Source organism: Zootoca vivipara, chromosome 7, assembly GCF_963506605.1.
Source record: "Zootoca vivipara chromosome 7, rZooViv1.1, whole genome shotgun sequence".
NCBI classification, from domain to species: Eukaryota; Metazoa; Chordata; class Lepidosauria; order Squamata; family Lacertidae; genus Zootoca; species Zootoca vivipara.
The window spans coordinates 23974818-23998671 of record NC_083282.1 but is presented as its reverse complement, the minus strand read 5'-3'; the positions used below and the strand labels follow the sequence as shown (position 1 = coordinate 23998671).

Sequence of the window (23854 nt, the reverse complement as noted above, 5' to 3'; positions counted from 1 at the left end):
CTGTCCTTTCCATTGAAGTGAATGAAGCAGCCCATACATGCAAACTTTGGTTTAGGGGTACGCACCAACCACAAGATTCGGTTGAGACCCCAATGTGGTCCCTCATGGAAACAGCCTGATTTGGCTCAGACCAATTCAAAGATTTTCTGATTCAGTTGTTAACTGAGATTAACAAAAACAAAACAAACCTATAACTTTAGGGTTGCCATACGACTGGAATGTCCCAGACATACCCGGAATACTGTAGCTGGAAGCAGTGTCCAGGCAGAAATTGGCAAAATGTCCGGGAAAATCCGGGTGTATGGCAGCCCATGTTGGCAGTGTCATTTTTGCTGATTTTCCATACAATTGCCTCAGAAACGTCAGGGTTGTTTTTTTGTGATAAAAAGCTCAACGACTCTTGTTTCTGGATTTTCACTTTTTGAAATATGGCAATCCTATTAACTTTGTTCTTTTATAACAGCGGTCCCATTTTGAAAATAGAGCAGTTATATGCTGAGCAGAAAGTCTAACTCTGAAAGTAACTTTCTATAAGACCAGTTATCATTGTCGTGAGCAAATGTAAATTAAAATCAGCTTTCGATTTTTACTCAGTCTTTCAAACACACTGGGAGTATAAGTAATTGTAACTGAAGTTTGTTTTTAATTGCAGCAATTGACATGTGGTCTGCAGGAATCATATTCCTTTCTCTGCTGAGTGGCCGGTATCCATTTTACAAAGCGAGTGATGATTTAACAGCTTTGGCACAGATTATGACTATTCGTGGATCTAGGGAAACAATTCAAGCTGCTAAAACATTTGGTGCGCAGGTTTTTTTTTTGGTTTTTTTTGTGATTCAGTGTACGTTCAGACTGTTTTGTAGCCATCCGCTTTCTGTAGATAATTTGTGTTTATATTCCCAGAGTCATTCGAATGGCATTGGAATTTATTGGTCTAAACACCAGAATCAGGCTGACCTCAAGTAGTTTTAAATAATCCCAATAGAAATTAAGCTTTATAGATATAGAGGGTTGCTACCAAAGATGTGTCTGGTTGTTTTTCATCAATAAATGACCTTCGGCTTTGCAGCAGCTCCTGGTCCTGCCCACTGTTCTGAATTCTTCCCATTTTCCTCTCCTAAAATCTCCCATAGTTACATTCTTGCTTCAATCCTCTCTACCATTTCCTCTTTCATCCCTTCTGCCCTAGACTGCCCCCTGCAAATTTCCCATGGGCCTGATTGCCTTCTTGGACCTCTGCCACTTCCTTTTCTAAGCCCTGTGTGCTTGTCCTGGCACTTGTTAGGACAAAAACAGCTGACCTCTCACCCCTTGGTGACTTGAAGGCAGGCCAGCAAATAGCTGCCAGCGCCTTCATTGTCATCACCACTACTTCCTCACAGAAGTTATTCCTTCATGCATCATCGTATAAATATTTATCTGGTATCTGTTACTCCTGATATTTCACGAACAACCAAATACGTTGGTCTGGACTTAACAGATTGTGTTTAGATTGTGTTCATGCAAATAAAAGTTGCAACAGGTAAATACATAAGCTAATCACACCTTAAAACTGCTGCTGTCAGTTACTTAACATTTGATTATAATTTTTTAAATTAAATATATGGAAAAGAACAATTGGCCTTACCCGAAGTGTAGATGTAAGAGAGGGGCGCCAGAGCCAGTGGACCCCACCCTGGGGTGCTCTGTGATGCACTGATGTTAATGTGGGGCTCTCAATTGTTATTTGTTCCTGAGTGACATGTATCTTAGTCCTACTCTTTGAGTTTTTCCCGAGGTGGGGAGGGGGAAGCAGGCAGGTACTGTATATTGTTTCCTTTCAGTGACTCCGTCGGTACCTTGCTGCTTGGCGAATCCGGAAAACTGAGGGAATTGAGCCTGTTTCCCACAAGTCTTTTCTCCTGCCTGTCATCAGCTGATGAGGAATGTCCCACAGCATTGGCTGCAGTGTCCCTCAAAATAAATTGCTGTCTGTCCCCCCTAAACCGAAGCACATAGTGGTTGGCTGCATACTTTCTAAAGGTGTCTCCCTCTTAGAATAGCTGAGAGTGTGCAGACAATTGGCCTCGTAACCTAGTATTCCAGCCATATGCCCTTCCTTGTCTTAGTATGTACCTGTGCTTCATGTACCCACAGTGGGAATTACTGCCAGTGTCACCAGAACTGCTCTTTCACAGATTCACACGTGTGTATATGACACAGGCAGAGCATCTGCTTTGCATCCTGGGTAGTCTTGCAAATGTCCCGTTGGAAAAACTGGAGAGCTGCTGCTGGATGGAACAATGGTTTGACTCTGTTCAAGGCAGCTTCCCGTGTTCCTCCTATCCCTATTCATCCACAGGTGCAACATGGGTTCTTTGCATACCCGCACATCCCCAAAACACACCTATCAAAAGTTCTTTTGGACTTGGTCAGGATTTAACTCAGTTCTGTTAGCTGTTTTGTATTCCATTACAAAATAGCAATGTGGCAGATTCATCTCTTGTTGTGTGTGTGTGTGTGTGTGTGTGTGAGAGAGAGAGAGAGAGAGAGAGAGAAATCTGTTTTGCAAGCTTTGGTTCTATGAAAGGTTCAGTTGACCCAATTTGTGCATAACGTTAAACCAGTTTAGCTCAAAAGCCCCTCTTTACTCCTGTGCCAGGGGTGCCAACTTGAATAAAATATTGTGGGGCCCTACATAATTGACCACATGACACAGTGCACACACCATTTGAATGGGAATGCCCATCAACTTTGTGTCAATGTCTCTGGCGAGACAAATTCGCTAGCCCATGGGCAGAGAAGATACATACAAAAATCGTGTCCTATGGACTGTCTCCATCGGACCTATTGAAACTAGATCTCGCCTCGGCCAAAAGAACACTTACGCAAAAACTAGATGAGTTTGATCTCCAACAAAATGTCATAATGGGAAGTGGTACATGCTCACCGCTGAATCTTGGTATACGGCTTACACCGCAGATTCCATCTTATTTGTCATCTTTATCTGTTGCGGCCCACAGATTTGCTTTTACTAAAGCAAGATTTAACGTTTTTCCATCCAACGTTATGGGCAATAGGTTTACTAAAGGACAAATTTCAGCATTATGTGCATGTGATAACAAAACTATAGAATCTCTCCATCATATATTATTCTGTTGTCCCTTGCACACGGACTCCCGGACCAGATTTCTACTTCCCTTAATAACAGAAAGTTTGACTGAGAACTTGGAGTCTCAGTTAACATATTTGCTACAAGACAGCGACCCTAGCAGAACACTGCTAGTAGCAAGATATTTGGTTACAGTTCTCTCATACAAAAGGAAAAATGGTTTACTTCATGATTACTGAAAATCTGTTCTATTACCCGATTTATAGCGGAAACTTGTCGAAACAAACGTACTGTTCCATCTATTTTATCCAAGGAATTATTGCAAATTATATCTGTTTATATGTATTGAATTTTTAAGTCCTTTTTAAACTTTATTTACTCTTGCTTTATTTTATCCTGTCTTGCCCAGTGTTTTTGTACATTGTGTTGCATAAGATTATATTGTGGGCCTTTGGCCGTAATAAAGATTTCATACTTTCATCAACTTTGTGGGGATCCAGCCCCCTCAAATATTTTATTGTGGGGGCCAAAGCCCACACAGCCCCTAGGAGTTGGCTCCTACGTCCTGTGCTGTGCTTGCAGGAAACAATTCACAGTGTTGGCTTAAATGTTGTTGGTTTCTTTCTCTATTTTAAACCACAAGCAGAACCCATGGCCTTCCTGTTCATGGTTTTGGGGAAAACAATGAGCTCTGGTACACATGCAATGCCAAGCCAGTGATGCAGGTTTTTTCCTCCAAGCATGGCACAGGTAGGGACGAAGTGGGGACATTTGAGCAGTATTCGTCCGCACACTGCACATTTACATTAAGCCATAGTTTATTTAAAATAATGGCTTTAATGTTCAGTGCAAACCAGTTTGCTAAGTGACAAACTAGCTTATGTTTTTTGAAAGGTCAACAGTACTGCTTTAATGTATTGTATGTGTGCATCCACTGTCTTTGTTAGTGTTATAATGTTTCTTCTGAAAGCTGTCGAGCACCCATTCTAACCACAGTTGCTTTTCACACAGGTAAATCAATACTGTGTAGTAAAGATATCCCAGCGCAGGATTTACGGATGCTCTGTGAAAGGCTGAGAGGAAGCAAAACCAGCTTTGACATATCGACAGGTGATGGGCAGATCAACCTTTCTCAGGAACCTCCGCTACAAGCTGAAATCTTCAACATTTCAGAGCCTGCACTTCAGACATCTAAAAAGCACCTGCAGTATCAGAAGCCAAGTTGTCATGAACGTGATGGCCTGGTTATTAGAACTTCTGAAAAGGCAGCTGAACTGGGATGGGACAAAGTCCCTGATGAGGCCTATGATCTTCTGGATAAACTGCTAGACCTAAATCCTGCTACTAGAATAACTGCAAAGGATGCCTTGCTTCATCCTTTCTTCAAAAATATGAAGCAGTGAAAAGATGCTCGGCTCTGTACCACCAGAAGCATTGGAAGTCACAGTTTCCTTATCTTTAAACAAAATCAAAATCCCTAGAGGGACATTGTTTCCTCTAAATTGCTTCATAGCTACATCCAACTTGCCGGAAACAAAACAAACAAAACCTTGTCAGCTATTAAACATACTGAAGTCCAAATCAAAGGCAGACTGGGACAGATTTTTCCCCATGCTCTTACACCATACAGTGGTCCCACAGTGGTCCCAGTCTGGCCTCTGCACGATACCTGTATAGGCTTCCTTTGGGCTGCCTTGTTCTTGACTTCTAGGAGCACCGCTTCTTCTTAATCAGCTCCTAATACCTGTACAAATGTGCCTTTACCATGTGAAGGGTGCTAATGTGAGACTGTGATAGAGAAAAGATTCCCACTGTACTTCCAGCCTCGCAGACCAACAAGTATACTTGAAAATTTGTCCTAGTCATCAAAACGCATTCTCTCTTCGGAGGAAGAAACAGAGAATTCTGAGCCGACAACAGTAGTTTCTAAGGGCTTCGGACTACAGCTTTTGAATGCATGCATTTTAGGTGGAACAAGAAGCAGCTGTGAACATGGTTACTCTAGTGTGTCCAATCCTAGCCAACTTAAAAGACCCACATTTCCCTTCTTTCCAGGAGCTGGCAGGTGGGGAGTGATGCCCCTGCAGATGCTGCCTCCCAGCCTCAGCCTTTCTGTCGCTTACTGGAACATTTCGGGCAGAATGGTGGTCAGGACAGGGCAGTGCCAGCACCCCGGTGGAGCCAACCTGCCGGTCCTGCTGGTGCAGCCATGCCACTCTGAGCTTGCTGCTCCCTTGCCTCACCCACATCAGCATTACTGATTCCAAGCTGGCCAGATCTGCAGTGTTGCCATTCCCTACCAGCCGTTCCTGTTCCCTATCCATGTCACTATCAAGACTGAACAATTTTCATATAATTAAATGGCCATTCAGCTTAATAAGGCTTAGTGCTTGCCGTAAAGATTTCCCTGCCCCCCCGCCCCCCCCAATTTTTGGAGTTTAAGGAAAATATGGATTGTGTTCTTGTACTCTTTGAAAACTTCTACCTTTCCTCCCTGCTCTGCTAGCATTTGAGATGGGTACCAGTTGCTCCGCACTGCGTGTCATAATATCTGCATATGCAAGACCTGTGTATTTGTCTGCTTGTCAAGCACTAGCTCACGTTATTTTGTATAATGTGTACGATTGTCGGAACAATTTGATTTTCCTAGAATGACCAAAAGTAAACCTATATTTCATACACTTTAAAAATGGATATGATTAGCGCACAACAATATGTTATAAGATTGATTGTGTGTGTGTGTGTGTGTGTGTGTGTTATTTTTGTTCTTTGGTTGCAAAAAAAGAAAAAAGGACAGGCTCAGCCAGCACATGTCCTACTGTAAATGACAGAGACATCTTGGCTCTGATACTGGAGATAGTATACAACCATCATGATGAGCCATTGATAGCTTTAATGTTTCATGAATTTGCCAAATCCTCTTTTAAAGCTACACCATTCACTACATTAAAGGCAATGTAAGATAAGCTAATAATTACAACATAAGCACTAATTGGCAGAACTGAATACCATAGTAGTGGATTTTCTGCTTCCCCAAGAGGTTGGTCTCTGAATGTGTAGCTTTTGTCACCTTGTACTAAAGATATATCCGTTTAACTTCTGTGTTATTTCACGATTTCCCCCTAAAATTATTTTAATACGGAATACTAATGGCAGAGTCCTATAAACGTCTACTGGGAAGTAAGTTTCATTGAGTTCTTTGGGACTTGCTCTTGAGTAATTGTGCATGGGTCTGCAGGCTTAATTTTTTTTTTTACATAATTACATGTTCCCACACTTTTTAACATTTGCAACAAAACCTTTTCCATATAAGGTCTCTATTACAGAAAAAAAATAATTGCACAAAGCTGCAGATGAAAAGCAGCTTTTAAATGGAATGATACTTGAATCAAGATCTTTGGAAGAGTGATGGTAAGTTGTTGGTGTGTGTGTGTTTTACTGCTTTTGGCACCAGCTGTTAGAGATAAATGTTTGCAGATGTCAGAATATTGATTGCAGAAAGTCCTGAAACCCACAAAACCCTGGGGCCTACGTCTTAGCAATTTCTGCTGTTTATGTAATTTCAGCGCAGCACGTCACCGAGAAGTTATTTATCTAAAGGAACTGTGGCCAAATTTGGCAAGCTGAGCCTTCTGCCAGTGTTTGTAGATGTATTATTTCCTCCTATGTTCTCGCATTGTGTCTGTGGCCTTACTAGAATATTAGTTAACGCCAAGCAAAAAGGACCACTTTCTATGCTAAGCTCTCAAAACTGAATAAGGGTGGTGGTGGGTTGTTTTGTTTTTTTAATTTGTGTTTTTGCCTTTGGCCTTTTCACTACATATGGAAATGTTGCGAGTTTCAGCTGGCTGAATATCCCAAAACTGGGCATGTGATGTTTTTATACAATTGCATCTGGACAGATTCAAGTACCAACACTCCCTCGTTGGGGGGGGGGGGAGTGTGGAGTTAAATCCATTTCTGCCTGTCTTTGAGCATTTAAAAAAACCACCAGATTTATTGGATGACTGAAGCAGAAGAGTCTTGCAGAACTGACTTAACCTTGCCTTGCTCTTAGATCACAGAGAAAGCAGAGGGCAGGAAGCAGTCCCCCCTTCCTCCCCATAACGACATCTCATGGAGAGCTGCGACACCCTTTTTTTCCTTTTAAAAATTAACTGCTTTTTGCCTGGTCAGGACAGAGTAGCTGTTGTCTGAATAAGCAAGGAACTGATGCCTTAAATACAGGGTGGGTGCTAGTGCAACAGCCAGCTTCCCTTCCATTTCCCTCTGAGAGAATGGAGCGAAGTAAGGATATTTTTAACAAGTTGCTTCTCGTCTTAATTCCTGTACTGGCTGCTGGGTACAAGGGAGACAGCTCTGTTCTTCGTAACTTCAAACTAGGCAGAAGGGCACCTAGACACATTCCTTTCTTCAATAGGAGGTCTATTTGTTTTACTTGTTCCATAAAATTTATATGCTGCTTGATTGTTAGGGGTGTGTGTGTGACGACCTCAAAGCAACTTACAAAAAAAGGTTAGACAATAAACGACCACTAAAAAAAAAATTACAGCCGGATTTTAAAACATTAAATTAAAACCGCAATAGAATGGGATTAAAACAAAACTTGCGTGTATGGGTTGGAATGTCTAAATAAGAATGTCTTCAGCAGGCAACAAAAGGAATACGCTGAAGGCACCTGTTGGATACTGATAGTGTTGGTGCTGCAACACTAAATTATCAAGTTCTTGCAGGTAGGGTACTGGCTAACGTGAATCATCTTGCAATCTGAAAAGCGATGTCCAGAAATGAACCAGATTTGAAACTAGATTTGGGGATGCCAGGACCAGACAGCAGTTTTAATTATTGGGGGAAATCCCTTATAACAACATACAAAGTGTGTCTTTATGGTGAAACTACATGTTACATGGGAGTTTTGCTGACATGATGTAATATAAAATAGCTTTTGTATGAAAAGTAGTGTGAAATTATTATAAAAATTATAATTTCACACTACTTTTCATACTAAACCTATTTTTACCCCCTGTGTATTCACCACCACGAAAGCAAGTAAAAACAGCTTCAGGGGCTGATAGAGGTCAGGAAAATAGTTCAGGATTAAATGAACCTTACCTCTCTCCCCTCCCCTCCATCCTCTGGCTCTCCTTCAATGCTGCTTTACTCGCACATTGAGTTCCTACAGAAACTTGTTAATGCAAAATGAAAATGTCAAGAGATTAGGATAGATCTGCATTATATGTAGCTTGGTCCTACATGACTTCTTATTTATCGTGTTTAAAGAAAACAGCCAAATGGAAGGGCAAAAATGGATAGACATAAAGAGCAGCATGAGAAACAAACAAAAAAACTAGCACTTCATCCATCTTCACCAGACTGGTGCCATGCAGAAGATTATCATAGAAGTTGGGAGGGACCGTTTTGGTAGGGTTGCCATCTTTTGAGAAGTAAAAATCCGGGAAAGTTGGGAAATCACACACACACACACACCCGAAAGTTGGTTAGATTTTTTTGGGGGGGGGGGGACCTGGACATTTTGCTGATTCCCAGAAATTCCCCTGGACTCCAATTCCAACACGTCCAGGAAAATCTGGATGTATGACAACCCTAATTTTGGACTACAATTCCCATTGGCCCTAGCCAGCACAAGGGTGTCATGTTGGCAAAAAAACACACACAACCACAACCGCTTCCTGCTGAGTTGCTGAAGGCCTCATCTTATATCCAAGCATACTGCAATCTGTGGGGTTCCTGTGAAATGATTACTATCCTTATTTGAGACCATGTGACTGGAGTCCTCACTTTCGATATTTATTAAAGCTGCCTTGGGAGCAAGCCTTGGATCGCTTCCAAACCACAAATCGGGACTAGCTCTTCAAGCTCCAGGAAATGTCAATATAGTAAGTAGCCTAGCACTGCACAGGAGGAAATTGGTCTCCCGTGCCAATGAAAGGACCTAAACTGTCATATGGGCCCAAATAGGAAAGCACAGAAAGTGTCCCCGATGCTTAATACCTTTGACCAGTTTATTTGTACAGTGGTACCTCAGGTGGGTTAAACCACAGAGCCTAGGGCTTGCCGATCAGAAGGTCGGCGGTTCGAATCTCCATGACGGGGTGAGCTCCCGTTGTTCGGTCCCAGCTCCTGCCAACCTAGCAGTTCGAAAGCACGTCAAAGTGCAAGAAGATAAATAGGTACCGCTGTGGCGGGAAGGTAAACGGCGTTTCCGTGTGCTGCTCTGGTTCGCCAGAAGCGGCTTTGTCATGCTGGCCACATGACCTGGAAGCTGTACACCGGCTCCCTCGGCCAGTAAAGCGAGATGAGCACCGCAACCCCAGAGTTCTCCGCGACTGGACCTAACGGTCAGGGGTCCCTTACCTTTACCTCGGGTTATGGACGCTTCAGGTTACAGACTCCGCTAACCCAGAAATAGTACCTCAGATTAATAACTTAGCTTCAGGATAAGAACAGAAATCGAGTGCCGGCAGCAGCGGGAAGCCCCATTAGCTAAAGCGGTACCTCAGGTTAAGAACAGTTTCAGGTTAAGAACGGACCTCCAGAACGAATTAAGTTCTTAACCAGAATGCTGTTGCCAGGACTGCAGAACTAAAGGAAGCCGCTCCCTGGCTTCTTCCACCAGCCAGGAAAAGCACTGTGGCAAGGAGACCAACCTAGCTCTATCAACTGGCCAGTGAAGGAACAGCTATTCCGGCCCTCACTTTCCTTTTCTCTCCCACTTCTCTTCCTTTTGTATCCTGTCAATCAAAAGGTCCTGCCTGAAGACATGCAATCTTTTAATACAGAAGTTAATGTATCTTCTAGATAGTAATTAGATGGATCTGCCACGCGCTCTGAATGGGACCCAGGTGGCACTGTGGGTTAAACCACTGAGCCTAGGGCTTGCTGATCAGAAGGTCGGTGGTTTGAATCCCTGTGCAAGTAGATAAATAGGAACCGCTACAGCAGGAAGGTAAACGGCGTTTCCATGTGCTGCTCTGGTTTGCCAGAAGCGGCTTTGTCATGCTGGCCACATGACCTGGAAGCTATACGCCGGCTCCCTCGGCCAATAATGCGAGATGAGCGCGCAACCCCAGAGTCGGTCACAACTGTACACATCATATATATTTAAAGCACATCTTCCTCCAAAGAAATGTGGGAACTCGGGTTTACCCTTCATAGAGCTATAATTCCCAGCACCCTTCAACTACAGTTCCCAAGATTCTTTAGGGGACGTCATGTGGCTGTACATGTATAAATAGCATTATAGCAATTCTATTTTCATGGAACTCGCCATGAATGCCTCCCTTGTTCTCTTAGAATAGCAATGACATCCACCTGAGAGGTGCGGGAACTAAGTTCCGGCTGGGAAAAAAAGCCTTGGAAATAAGGCATATGAATTTGGAGGTTGGGAAGCCAGCTACAGTGTCTTTTGAGAAAAGCCAAGAAACAAGCATAACTGCAAAGCAGAGCAAAAGCTTTACAGTACTGGCACGATGGTATAATGCAGAGCTTTCCAAACTGTGTGTCGTGACACATTAGTGTGTCAGCTGCAGTGTGTAGCTGTGTCATGCGAATCCTCCCCATGCTCCTTTCCAGGGCTGGAAAGGGTTAGCTTAACCTCCACTTTGCTAGTCAAACTAAATGACTGCATCACGAAATGATGCAAAACTGAATTACTAGGTCACGAAATGATGCATGTCTAAAAAGTGTCACCAGCACGAGAAGTTTGGAAAGCTCTGGTACAATGTCTGTGTCTAATTGGGCCAGGCCTCATCCCCCCTCCCTGCACATTCTGATTTTTAATTTAATACAGTAGTGGGATCCTATACATGTGGGATCCTGAGGAAATGGGTATAAGATTGCAGCCTCAGTTATATAACACGCACCAGAAGACTAACAAAATGCTTCCCCCGGAGCAAAGTTCAAACACACATGGTAGGGTTGCCATATTTCAAAAAGTAAATATATATATATTAGGAAACCACCATAATTGTTGAGCTTTTTAAAGGAATGAACGACCCTGTGCTGTGTTGTGTGTGGCTACTCTATCCAGGAAGCTTTCTAGAGGTTTGCCATATTTCTAAATGTAAAAACTAGGAGTTCTTTTTAGGAGTCCAAAAAGTTTTTTACCAAAAAGATGCAAATTTTCGATTGACTTGCCTAAGATCCAGGACCGAGTGCCACATTTCAAAAATTTGCCCCTGGGCATTATTTCTGCTTTTGAAATCCCGGTCATGTCCGGACGTATGCCAACCCTACAGATGGCCATAAAAATAACCTGTGAGGAATTGCCTAATTCAAGAAAACGAAGACCAAGAGCAGGGGTCCTCAAACTAAGGCCCGGGGGCCGGATGTGGCCCAATCGCCTTCTAAATCCGGCCCGTGGACGGTCCAGGAATCAGCATGTTTTTACATGAATAGAATGTGTCCTTTTATTTAAAATGCATCTCTGGGTAATTTGTGGAGCCTGCCTGGTGTTTTTACATGATTAGAATGTGTGCTTTTATTTAAAATGCATCTCTGGGTTATTTGTGGGGCATAGGAATTCGTTCATATTTTTTCCCCAAAATATAGTCCAGCCCCCCACAAGGTCTGAGGGACAGTGGACCAGCCACCTGCTGAAAAAGTTTTCTGACCCCTGACCAAGAGCAAGGTAGTAGTGAGGAAGACAATGTATTCACTCGAGGCAAAAAAATGCTCGAGGCAAAAAAAAAAATAGAGGCAATTTTTTAAAAATGTGCATTCTTACACCATCGCCTCATTTTCCTCCTCCAAAGCTTCTGCAAAAGATTAGCTTCACAATGGCTTCTTGGGGACCACCCAGTCAGCTCCATCCCCTGATGAGCACAGAGGCTTCCCGCTCAACCAGTGTGCCAAAAGAAACAGTTAGTGCTTGCTCCTCAAGTGAGAATATATACGTAATCTATAGAGGTCAATGGAAATGTGAAGTTCTAAAGAGAGGCAGTTTAGGAAACCCAGCGTCCTTTTCATACCTGCATTTCTGCTGAGCTCATTGTTTGGTCATTCGCAACTCAAATGCCACTTGGTTCAAATGGGACTTGTTTTCTTGTAGCTGAGATTAAAATAGCTCCAGGGATAGCTCAGTCAGCAGAGGAAGAGACTCTTGAGATCAGGGTCACGTTGGGCAAAAAGATTCCTGCACTGCAGGGGGGTTGGGTTACATCACCCTTTGGGTCCCTTCCAACCTATAAGCCCATGAAAGCCTTTAAAATGGGGGGGGGGGGTTGGCGACAATATTATTAGGCCAGTATGGATGACATAGGGAATGACACCCCAAGAATGACTAATACCATTTCCGGATGTAGCAGCTAAATTTGGACGGCCAACCAAATCAAGAAGCAAACAGCAGAAGCTTATACATTTTTTACAAATGGAATTTGGGCCAGACACTACTTTTTCTCTGCCTCAGGGACACCGGCATTTATGAATATTCTGGCAAAAATCAAAAGGCCTGCTGTGCTCATTTCTACCCACAAACAAGACTTATCCAGTGGTGCTGGAGCACTTCCCCAGCGAGTGGAATCTGACGTTTGGCACACACATTTGTCAACAGTGGAAACGGCTCTGGGATCAGTTTTGTCCTCCTTGGTTTTTTTGCTTCTGACATTAATTAAACAAAAGACTGTGTTGAAAGTACAGCAAATCAAGGTAAATGACAACAAATGCTATTGCTGAGTAGACATTAGGGTTGCCATATTTCAACAAGTGAAAATCTGGACACAAAAGTTGCGTTGCTGACATACATCCAGATTTCCCCAGGATATTTTGCCAATTTCTGCCTGGACACTGCTTCCGACAGCAGTGTTCCGTGTATGGCCAGGAAATTCCGGACATTTGGCAACACTAAAGATGCAATGCACCAGGGGTCATGAGGCTGTATGTGCCATGGAGTTGCTATCTAATAATGTATTGAAATAGTGTGTATTCTTGTTCTCCTTAGCACACCTGCGCACTTTTTGAAGCTTGCATGCTTGCTTCCCTTAGCACTAAAGTGACTAGGGCCAAAGCTGCTTTGCAATCAAATTTAGACAATTTCACCACCGAGTGCAGCTGAATCATATTGAAATTAGATGAAGAAATCAATGCAAAAGGTTGCCCCAAAGGTTCTGCTTTCTCTTCCTGCCCCCTCATTCATGACCAGTTTTTCTTGCATAGGTAAAGGTAAAGGGCCCCCTGACCATCAGGTCCAGTCGTGTCCGACTCTGGGGTTGCGGCGCTCATCTCGCTCTATAGGCCGAGGGAGCCGGTGTTTGTCCGCAGACAGCTTCCGGGTCATGTGGCCAGCATGACAAAGCTGCTTCTGGCGAACCAGAGCAGCGCACGGAAACGCCGTTTACCTTCCCGCCGGAGTGGTCCCTATTTATCTACTTACACTTTGATGTGCTTTTGAACTGCTAGGTGGGCAGGAGCTGGGACCAAGCAACGGGAGCTCGCCCCGTTGCAGGGATTTGAACTGCCGACCTTCTGATCAGCAAGCCCTAGACTCTGTGATTTAACCCACAGCGCCACCTGGGTCCTTTTCTTGCATACCATAAATATTATACGGTAGCAGTGCAACACTGCATCAGAAATCTGTCCATTTGTAAAGGATGTACAGTGGAATGTACAATTGTTTAAATATTGTAACTTTTCCCGTAGAGGGAACAGTTGGGCGAAACATTCTTCAAGCTCTTTTGGATACTACTGGACCAAAGCTGCTTTCTCTGGCTTAGTGTCAAACAATGTGCAAAGAGGAAAAGGGAAAATAAGTGTGGTGGAGGGCGCCTGGTTGTAGGGATGGAATAAACCATTTAAAATGCTCCACTTGCATTTCATTAACTATGAAATGTATATGACGTACAATAAAACTGGCAAATAAATTAGGTCCAGGGATTTCACAAAGCATATGGAGATGCCACTCTCTGCGGTCCTCTAGATATAGAATAAACATGTCTCTGTTGATTTTCTTCCTCCAGCCCCCACATGCTGCTCCTTGGAGACAAGGAATGTCCACAAAGCACCAGTTCTCATTGCATTTAAGAAAATAAGAAAAGACAACCCAGGTAGAATAGCTGAACTTCCCCTGTGTTTAAATAGCAACACTGAAGAAAGATGAGCTTCTGACTTCCGGGTAAATCTCATTTGCCAGTCAAAAGTGAGAGAAATGCTGTTTTAATAGAACACGAACTTAGGGAGATCTGCCAAATTTACCTAACTCCCTGATGCTTCTGAATCTCATTTGGCCAAGATGGTTTTGTTTTAGGCAGCTTTGTATTACGTCTTGCAGCATATGTATTACTTCATTGAGACTTATGGGAGGGGGCGGGGGGAGGCAGCTAATAAGCACTTTGATAAATGAAAGGAAACAGAGGCTCATTCTGAAGAAACAGTTATGTGTTTGGGAATATCAAGTGGCAGAAGACTTCCTGGATGTCACGTCAAGTCACAAGTGGACAATTGCATGCTTCAGTGCATTCCCAAGTCAAAAACATTCTAAACACAAATGATGAACTCTTAAACCTGTGATTAAAAAGGCTTCATTCTTTTCTTTTCTTTTACATTATGGAAGTGCTTCTGGAAAGCTAGCATGTCAAGGAGAAGAATGCTAGGTTAATCTTCCCGATGTGCTACATTTCTATGCATGTGGAGCTTTTCTTCTCTTACATTTTTGTCCGTACTGGTGGGTCAATTTCTTTTGTATCTGCATTACACTATACCAGGCATCCCCAAACTTTGGCCTTCCAGATGTTTTGGACTACAATTCCCATCTTCCTCGACCACTGGTCCTGTTAGCTAGGGATCATGGGAGTTGTAGGCCAAAACATCTGGAGGGCTGCAGTTTGGGGATGCCTGCACTATACATAACCTGTGATGGTCAGACTATCTAGACTGGGGCCTCTGACTACTATAATTCTCACACAACAGGGGCAGCCAACATGCTGACCTCCAGATGTTTCTGGACTACAATTCCCAGCATCCCTGCTCATAAACCAGGCATAGGCAAACTCAGCCCTCCAGATGTTTTGGGACTACAACTCCCATCATCCCTGACCACTGGTTCTGTTAGCTAGGGATGATGGGAGTTGTAGTCCCCAAACATCTGGAGGGCCGAGTTTGCGTATGCCTGTCATAAACTATGTTGGCTGCAGCTGATGGAAACTGGAGCCCAAGACCATCTAGAGCAGGCATGTCAAACCTGTGGCCCTCCAGATGTTTTGGACTACAATTCCCATCTTCTCCAACCACTGGTCCTGCTAGCTAGGGATCATGGGAGTTGTAGGCCAAACCATCTGGAGGGCCGCAGGTTTGACATGCCTGATCTAGAGCCATGGTTCCCAACATGGGGCACATGCCCCACTGGGGGGCAATTTGATTTTTAGGGGGGGGGAAGCAATTAAAGAATGAGTTATTAACAGTGAATGGACTTTTAGGCTTCCTCCACGTGAATAGGAGTTCACTTCTTGAATAATATGTCATGGGTGTGTGGGTGTCAGGATTTTAGAGATGCTTAGGTGGGGCAAACTCACAACCCATCTAGCTTGAGTTTGTAGTCAAGAATAGTTAGGGCTGCCATAGTCTGGATTTTCCTGGACGCGGCTGGGATTCAAGCAGTGTCTGGGGGGATTTTTGCCGATTTGGTGAAATGTCCAGGAAAACCTGGACATAGGGCAAGGGGTATATTGAAAAAAATCCATAAAAATTATGAAAAAGCCCCCAAACTTTATATTTTATGGCAGATGTTCCCCTCAACAATTTTGTATGAGGTATGATGTATGAGGTTTGGAGTAGAGTTAAAAGTTTAATAGAAAGGAGAACCCCAAGGTGGCTGTCGCCAACTGAAATCTTAACAATTAAAAAAACGAATATGGAAACAAACTGGTTATGCTATGAAGACATTCTTGTAGAAACCGAAGAGGGTTGGAGAATCTTAACCTATGATCAACTGAAAGAAAGGGGCATAGGTTGGTTACAATACCACCAGATATATGATCTGTTCAAACAAGATATCAAAAATCACGGTTTCGAGAGTAAAAAATCTAAATTTCAATCAGAAATATTGGAAGGCAAAGAAAAACTGTTAACTAAGATGTATGACCTCCTCCTAGATTGGAATATGAAGGATGAAGCAACTAAAGAGTGCATGATCAAATGGGCAGTAGATCTAGGTTATAATATTAGTATTGATCAATGGCAAAACCTATGGAAATACCAAATCAAATTTACAGCCTGCACTCTTTTAAAAGAAAACATCATGAAAATGATGTTTAGATGGCATCTTATGCCGGTTAAATTAGCAAAAATCAACAAGTCTAACAATAAAAAATGCTGGAAGTGTAACATCAAAGAAGGAGACTTTTACCACATGTGGTGGCTCTGTGAAAAGGTAAAGACCTATTGGGAGCAAATATATAACGAATTAAAAAGATTGTTACGATACACATTCCCAAAAAGACCTGAAGAAATGTTATTAGGAATCTTAAGCAGAAGCATAAAGAAAGAAGACCACAAACTTTTCATGTACGCCACCAAGGCCGCAAGAGTTATCTTAGCACAAAAGTGGAGAACAATGGAAGTGCCAACGATAGAAGACTGGAGGGAGAAGTTGATAGAATACTCAGAGCTGGCGAGGTTAACGGGGAGAATCAGGGATCAAAAACAACAAAAATGCAATAACTTGAGACACAAGCCCAGGTTGACAATCTGTATAAAATGATACTTTATTTGAGAAATGTAATGTTGTAAATGGATACCTGTGGTTTCTTTTCCTTTTTTGTATGGTACAGATTCTTCTTCGTTTTTATGTGATTTGTTATTGTACATAGTTGTAAAACTAATAAAAAACATATATTAAAAAAAACAATTTTGACCCCCCCCCAAAAAAAAATTAACTCAACAACTTTGTGCACATTTTCACCTTTGAGGATATGGCAACCCTAAGAATAGTTGGACCATTCTCACCCAACTTGGCATAAGCTTCTAGTAATTCCCTCCCTATTCCTAGTGGAAGCCCACTTAAACAGTAGCAAGATTAGGAGAGATTTGGGAAAATCAAAGAGAGGAAAATATCTGTGGCTTGCTCCAGCCAAGCACATATTCTTTGAATTATTGGCTAAGTGGTGTCATCCAAAGTTACAATGTAGGGTTTGGAAAAAGCAAAGTCCATGCTTATTATTTCACTGGAAAGCTTAAGGGGTGCTCCTGGAATCTACTTTTAAAAAGTACGGGAACCTTTTAATAAGGGGCCAATGGGAAGAAAATCCCAGGTAGAACAATTAGAACAAGCTGAACGTGACACAGAAGCTGAAGGAAGAGTATTTATCTTTCAGGTGGCTGGAGGCGGAAAGGCTCGAAAATTAAAGACTTCTGCACCGTTTGGCAGGAGCTCCTTCACTTCTGGGCAGGAGGCTTCCAGCAATGAAAAAATTTGAAGATGCTCTGAGGAACAGGATGAAAACAGTAGATCATGTTGGTCATAAATGTTCTCTCGGTAGGGATGTTGCTATAAATGCTATAAAGTTTGCCAAGAGAGGGTTAAAGCATGTGATGATTTCACTCCTACTGGACTCAAAGGACGTCTACTTTTTTGGCCAGGTTGTACAGACACAATCCAGTTGAAAAGACCAAAATCTACATCACTGAAATGTGAGTCAGAGTAGATCATGATAAATCGATAGAAGTCTGTATAAAGGAGCAATGAAACTACAACAAAATCCCATATAAAACGATATCAACTATTGGTCATTTTCAGGTGCTGGGAAGCTACAGCTCGGCTTACTGGTATCTTGCAAGGTAAAGGGACCCCTGACCATTAGGTCCAGTCGTGACCGACTCTGGGGTTGCGCGCTCATCTCGCATTATTGGCCGAGGGAGCCGGCGTATAGCTTCCAGGTCATGTGGCCAGCATGACAAAGCCGCTTCTGGCAAACCAGAGCAGCACACGGAAACGCCGTTTACCTTCCCGCTGTAGCGGTCCCTATTTATCTACTTGCATTTTGACGTGCTTTCGAACTGCTAGGTTGGCAGGAGCTGGGACCAAGCAACGGGAGTTCACCCCGTCACAGGGATTCGAACCGCCGACCTTCTGATCAGCAAGCCCTAGGCTCAGTGGTTTAACCACAGCGCCACCTGGGTCTTGCAAAGGGACCTGCAATGACTACCAATCGTCCTATCACCTGGATCAGAGACAGTAGGCAACAACAGTACGAGAGAGCTATTGCCCTCATGTCCTGCTTGTAGGTTTCCTATAAGCCACCATGGACAAGAGGATACTGGACTAGTTAGATCTTTGGTCCAGCAGGACTCATCTTAAATTCTCTCATTTCATGAGATAGCACAGAAACACCATCTTAAACTCCTATAAGATGCAAGGGATCCAAAGCGAGGCTCGTATAGTTCAAGTTTCTCTGTTGCTGCCCACCCAGAATCTTCATAGTAATCACAGTGCTGAACCCTAACCCGACACAAAGCTATTCTGGGATGGAATGTATTTCCGACTCCCCCACCCCCACCCCCAATGAACATAAGGAACTGCTCTCAGTGCCCCATCCCATCTCACCCAGTCCAACAATGCCTGCCTCTTAACCCATCTAGAGAGATGTTACTTATGGTTGCAATATGTCTGGAATTTCAGTATCTGGAATACTGCAGCCTCAAGCAGTGTCCGGGCAGAAATCGCCTAAACGCTCAGGAAGATGGCAGCCCCGGCCAGCAATTTTCTTTGCTCAGCAATTTTGGGCAGGACTCAAAAAAGCTTATCACATACACAGCCCAACAAGACAACGACAAGAATCCACCAACAGCATACGAATCAATAGGGCTAATCTGATCCAAACACACACACACACCCCACTCACACATGAAAAAAAGTTCACCACAGCCAATCAGAAACAAACAAGCACAACCTGGGCCAAACCCCCAACCTCTCTCGCCACCAAAAGAACACAAGCGAATAGCAAAGAGAACCTGCACAAGTGATGCTGACACACATACATTAAGTAAAATAGAAACATCGCCGCCCGACCCCACCCCCACCCAATGTGGCCCCCTCCACCTCTTCCCCCTTTTCTTCCTAATGTAACACTAATGTCTCAACAAACGAAACTGATCTGTAGAAAATGTAACTTGAAAAAGAGACATTGCAGATACTTTTGTAAACTAAGAAAACTTTAATAAAAAAATGCATTTAAAAAAAGAGAGGAAAAAAGCTCACCAACTTTTCTGTTCGGATGTTCAGTTTTAATAGCAACACTATGCTACTTGCTTTCCCCCCTCTTGCATCTGGTGAGCACGCAAAGGAAACAGGATAATGAGGGCAGGAGAAATCTGAAATAAATCTACCGATTTCCTGCTCCAGAATCTGCGCACAAAAGCATGCTCTAAACAAAGCACTACTCATAATACTTAAGTTGGATTACCCAGGGTATTACATGGGACATAATTTAGATATGCATTCGTGAAGGCAAGAAACCAGCATAAGGCGTAGTGTGCAATGTTGAAACCAGACCAGATAGATTCCATATTATTTAAAGCCCTAAAAACTAATTTTTTAACCAAGGCCAGATATTGAATTGAGCAAAGGCCAACATCCATTGCATCCAATGACATTTCTTAATGCAGAAGCCAAGACAGATGGGCAGAAAACTCTTCTCTCCAGGGCAAACAGCAACTGAGGGATTGGCAGAACTTTCGTTTTATTAGGAACTTAATTTTAACTCACTGCTCCCCAGAGGCATTGGTAGAGTTCTTCCCTTTCAGTTGTGTGTCGTCGTTCCCCACCACCACCATGGCGCTTTAAAACCACAACAACATTGAGTTCAGGCCTCGACTACAGCTAAATGAATGAAGAATCCCGAAGAATTACTATGGATTCTGGGATATCACTTCAGGCTGCAGGGAGCAGTGCGTCTCTGACTATTAAAATCAAGTTTTTAAATGTAAAATAAACCAAAATGCTAGGGAGGGGGAAAAATGCAGTGCAACCTGCTTCCTGCTTGTTTGTTAACCTGGAGGGAGTTGTGAGTGTTTAAATGTGAAAAAAGCGATCTCACACTGTCAGCATGTTTCCAAGCACAATTCAAAGTGTTGGTGCTGACCTTTAAAGCCCTAAACGGTTTCGGCCCAGTATGCCTGAAGGAGCATCTCCACCCCCAACGTTCAACCCAGACACTGAGGTTTAGCACCAAGGGCCTTCTGGTGGTTCCCTCACTGCGAGAAGTGAGGTTACAGGGAACCAGACAGAGGGCCTTCTCGGTAGTGGCGCCCACCCTGTGGAATGCCCTCCCATTAGATGTCAAAGAAATAAACAACTATATGACATTTAGAAGACACCTGAAGGCAGCCCTGTTTAGGGAAGTTTTTAATCACTGATGTTTTAATGTATTTTTAATCTTTGTTGGAAGTCACCCTAATTAAAATAGGGCTGTCCTATGGAAAAGCGGGACATTCTGGGATAAAATCAGAAACTGCGACGGCTTCTCTAAATCAGGGATGTCCCTGGAAAATAGGGACACTTGGAGGGTCTGTACTTGCCTGTAGTTATTCCAAAAATTGTTTAAGGAGACCAGTAAAATGAAAACACCATTCCACAAATTGTTTTAGGACAAACAGTCCGTAAGCTGCATTCTTCTGTATGACTAGACTATGCTAAGAAGTAGAATGGGTTTTTTTTTTAGTCAGCTGTTCCTGTTATTATAAACCTATAATGCCAATTATAAACTTTTTGTTAAAAGAAAAACCTTGCCCTTAAGGTGATAGCTGAGGAGTTTCCAAACATGCTAGTTGTGCGGTAACATTGTTAATGTTCCACAAAAGTATTGTTTAGATGGCCAGGGAAAGCGGGCAATGAATTCCTGAGTTCCCCAAACCACCTTAGGCTTAAATACATTCTTCTTCTGATTCCAAGAGACCAGAAGAGACTATTTATCTATGCGACTACAGCTGCCCGGACTTCCGTTAGCTCAGAGATGGAAAGAAAACACAGTCCCTACCAGAGAAGAATGGCAGATAAAACTGATGGACTACGCCAGTGATGGGCAACCTTTTGAGTTTGGTGTGTCAAAATTCGCCAAAAACCAAGCATAACTCGGGTGGTGTGTCACTTCGAGAAAAAAACCATAATTTTGCGATATTTATAGTTTAAATAACAAAAATGTATAATTGTAATATATAATTGTATTTAATAAACCAAAAACTTCGTGGGGTCACGAAGAGTCGGACACAACTAAACGACTAAACAACAACAACAAACCAAAACCTAATTATTTAACTTACCCGCTTAGTGACCTCTTTATTCATCTGTCAGTCATTTTCTTTTGTTGGCTTTGATATTATTTAACTTGTGTGGGGTGCTGTGAACTAAGATAAGTGTGAGGGAGGGAGAATTATTTAACTAACCTACCTATTAGTGACCTTTTTTTTTGTTTCAGATGGGCTTTGTAAAGCTGAAAACTCAGTACAGGAGTAAAGGGGGGGTTGAGTGTGTGTAACGAAGGGGGGGGTCTATGTATTAAGAGTGGGGGATGGGGGTTAATATGAAGCATACTGGCATGTGCTTTTTATCACTGACTTAGAATTTTTAATAGTTGTTTTTAACTGCTTTTGCCCATGATTTTATTGCTTTCTTCTTTTAAAAAAAAACACGTTGCGGTTTTTTTTTTAAAAAAAGAATCAAGCGGTGTATAAATTTTATGAGATAAATGAAATAAAGACCAATAACTTTGTCTTGGTGGATTCACTACAAAATGCTCAAACTGGAAGGAAGGAAGGAAGGAAGGGGTGGGGGAGAGAGAGAGAAGGAAGGAAGGAGAGACAGATGGAAGGGGGTGAGAGAGAGAAAGAAGAGAGAGAGAGAGAGAGAGAGAGAGAGAGAGAGAAGGAAGGACAGACGGATGGAAGGGGTGAGAGAGAGAGAAGGATGAGGGAGGGAGGGAGGGAGGGAGGGAGGGAGAGAGAGAGAGAGAGAGAGAGAGAGAAGGAAGGACAGACAGGTGGAAGGGGTGTGAAAGAGAGAGAGAGAGAGAGAGAGAGAGAGAGAGAGAGAGAGAGAGAGAGAGAGAGAGAGAGAGAGAGAGAGAGAGAGAAGGAAGGACAGACAGGTGGAAGGGGTGTGAGAGAGAAAGAAAGAGAAAGAGAAGAGAGAGAGAGAGAGAGAGAGAGAGAGAGAGAGAGAGAGAGAGCGCAAAGCAAGCGGAGGGAATTGGGAAAGTGCTGTGGTACTGAGATCAGGCTGCTGGGATCCCTGCTTCAGCCCTGAGGAGAGCTCAGTGGGTTAATTTCAAGGAGCTTTATTGTGGGGGGGAGGGGACAATTGATTTCCTTCCCTGAAAGTTAACCCTTTCTTCACCCACCGCCTGGCTCGCAGCAAAGCAAGCAGGACAGGCTTGCTAGCCACAGTTAGGAGCGGCGCCTCTCCCTGCTTCTGCTGCTGCCTGCCTCTGACATCAGCTGTTTGGCGCCCCTTCTGCGTGTCACTGAAAATGGCTCTGCGTGTCACTGCTGACACGCGTGTCATAGGTTCGCCATCAGGGGACTACGCCAAAATGGCAAAGCTGACTGGAAGGTTTAGGAATCAGGAATATCTAATTTTTAATAAGGAATGGGGGAGATACTTAATTAATCTTTCCAAAAAAAACCTATTGTAAACAGCTAAAATTATTAGTAGGATTGATATGAGACTTGTAGATAAAAGCTGATTAATTAAAAAACAAGATAGAATTGGACAGATGAGATACAGGAGAAAACGTTGACATAAGAATCTACACAAGGGGAGAAGGGAAGTCAAAAGGGATTTATTGATTGTGTCTTAATTGTTTTCCTTCTGGTTGCTTGTAAACCTGAAAACCCCAAATAAACTTTAAACAAACAAATAAATTCATTCATTCGTTCTTCTTCCATGAAGTATGCAAGAGCTGTTTATATCTCTCTATGTGCATGTGTAACCAATCTGGATTTTCATTTAGCTGGATTTTTATTTAGTGAAATAAGAACCTACATCATCCTGGTAGAATAATCAGTGGGAGTTTCTTCTTCTTTTCAAAACAACTCACATACTAGTTTTGCATTGGCTCACAAGACTGGCAAAATCAACCACTCAGAGGTTGTTTGTAAGCTACAATCCTATGTCTGCTTACTCGGGAGTAAACCCCGCTCAACCCAGCGAGTCTTTCTCCTGAGCAGATGTCCATCAGATGGCATTGGCGTTTATTAAAGTACTGTATACTAAGCACTTTACAGATCTAACTTTTTTTCATCTTCAAACAACCTGCTGTAAAAGTGTTGGCCAGAGGTCTACTCACATTTCTTAATAATTTTATCACTATAGGGATAATTCACATATGTGAAGGGTTTGCTTTATCTCCATGCAATCCCTCCATTGTGCAGGAAGGCATGCAAAAACTGCAGTCATTTCTATGATCACAACAGATGCAAAAATAGGGTAGCCATACATCCAGATTTTCCCTGATATTACCAGGATTTCAAAGGCAGAAATGACGTCTGGGGTGGAATTTCCTAAATGTGGCGCTTTGTCCTGGATCTTAGACAAGTCAAATGAAAAATCACATTTTGTAAATGCAACAACTTTTGGGTTTTCATTAAAGAAAGCTCAGCAATTTTGGGGCATCAAGCTTTTACTATGTACTTTCACAGAAGTTTTTTTCTGTGATACTCCGCATGTTCTAGAGTGAAAATTTCCAGAAATTAAATCCCATCTTCCAGCAGTACATGTCATTTCAGAACTTTGGTGTTCCTCAACACATTCTGAAATTC

At 42.8% G+C, this 23854-nt stretch overlaps 1 protein-coding gene across 1 annotated transcript in view; it reads left to right on the top strand.

Annotated features, from left to right (window-relative positions):
* Positions 1-5506, top strand: part of CDC7 (cell division cycle 7) — a 31685-nt gene extending 26179 nt beyond the window's left edge. Inside the window, exons 12-13 of the mRNA XM_035123502.2 lie at positions 653-802; positions 4103-5506. Coding sequence (XP_034979393.2) covers positions 653-802; positions 4103-4494 — 542 coding nt within the window. The 3' untranslated portion in view covers positions 4495-5506. The remainder of the gene's footprint in view (positions 1-652; positions 803-4102) is intronic.
* Positions 5507-23854: the final 18348 nt, after the last annotated feature.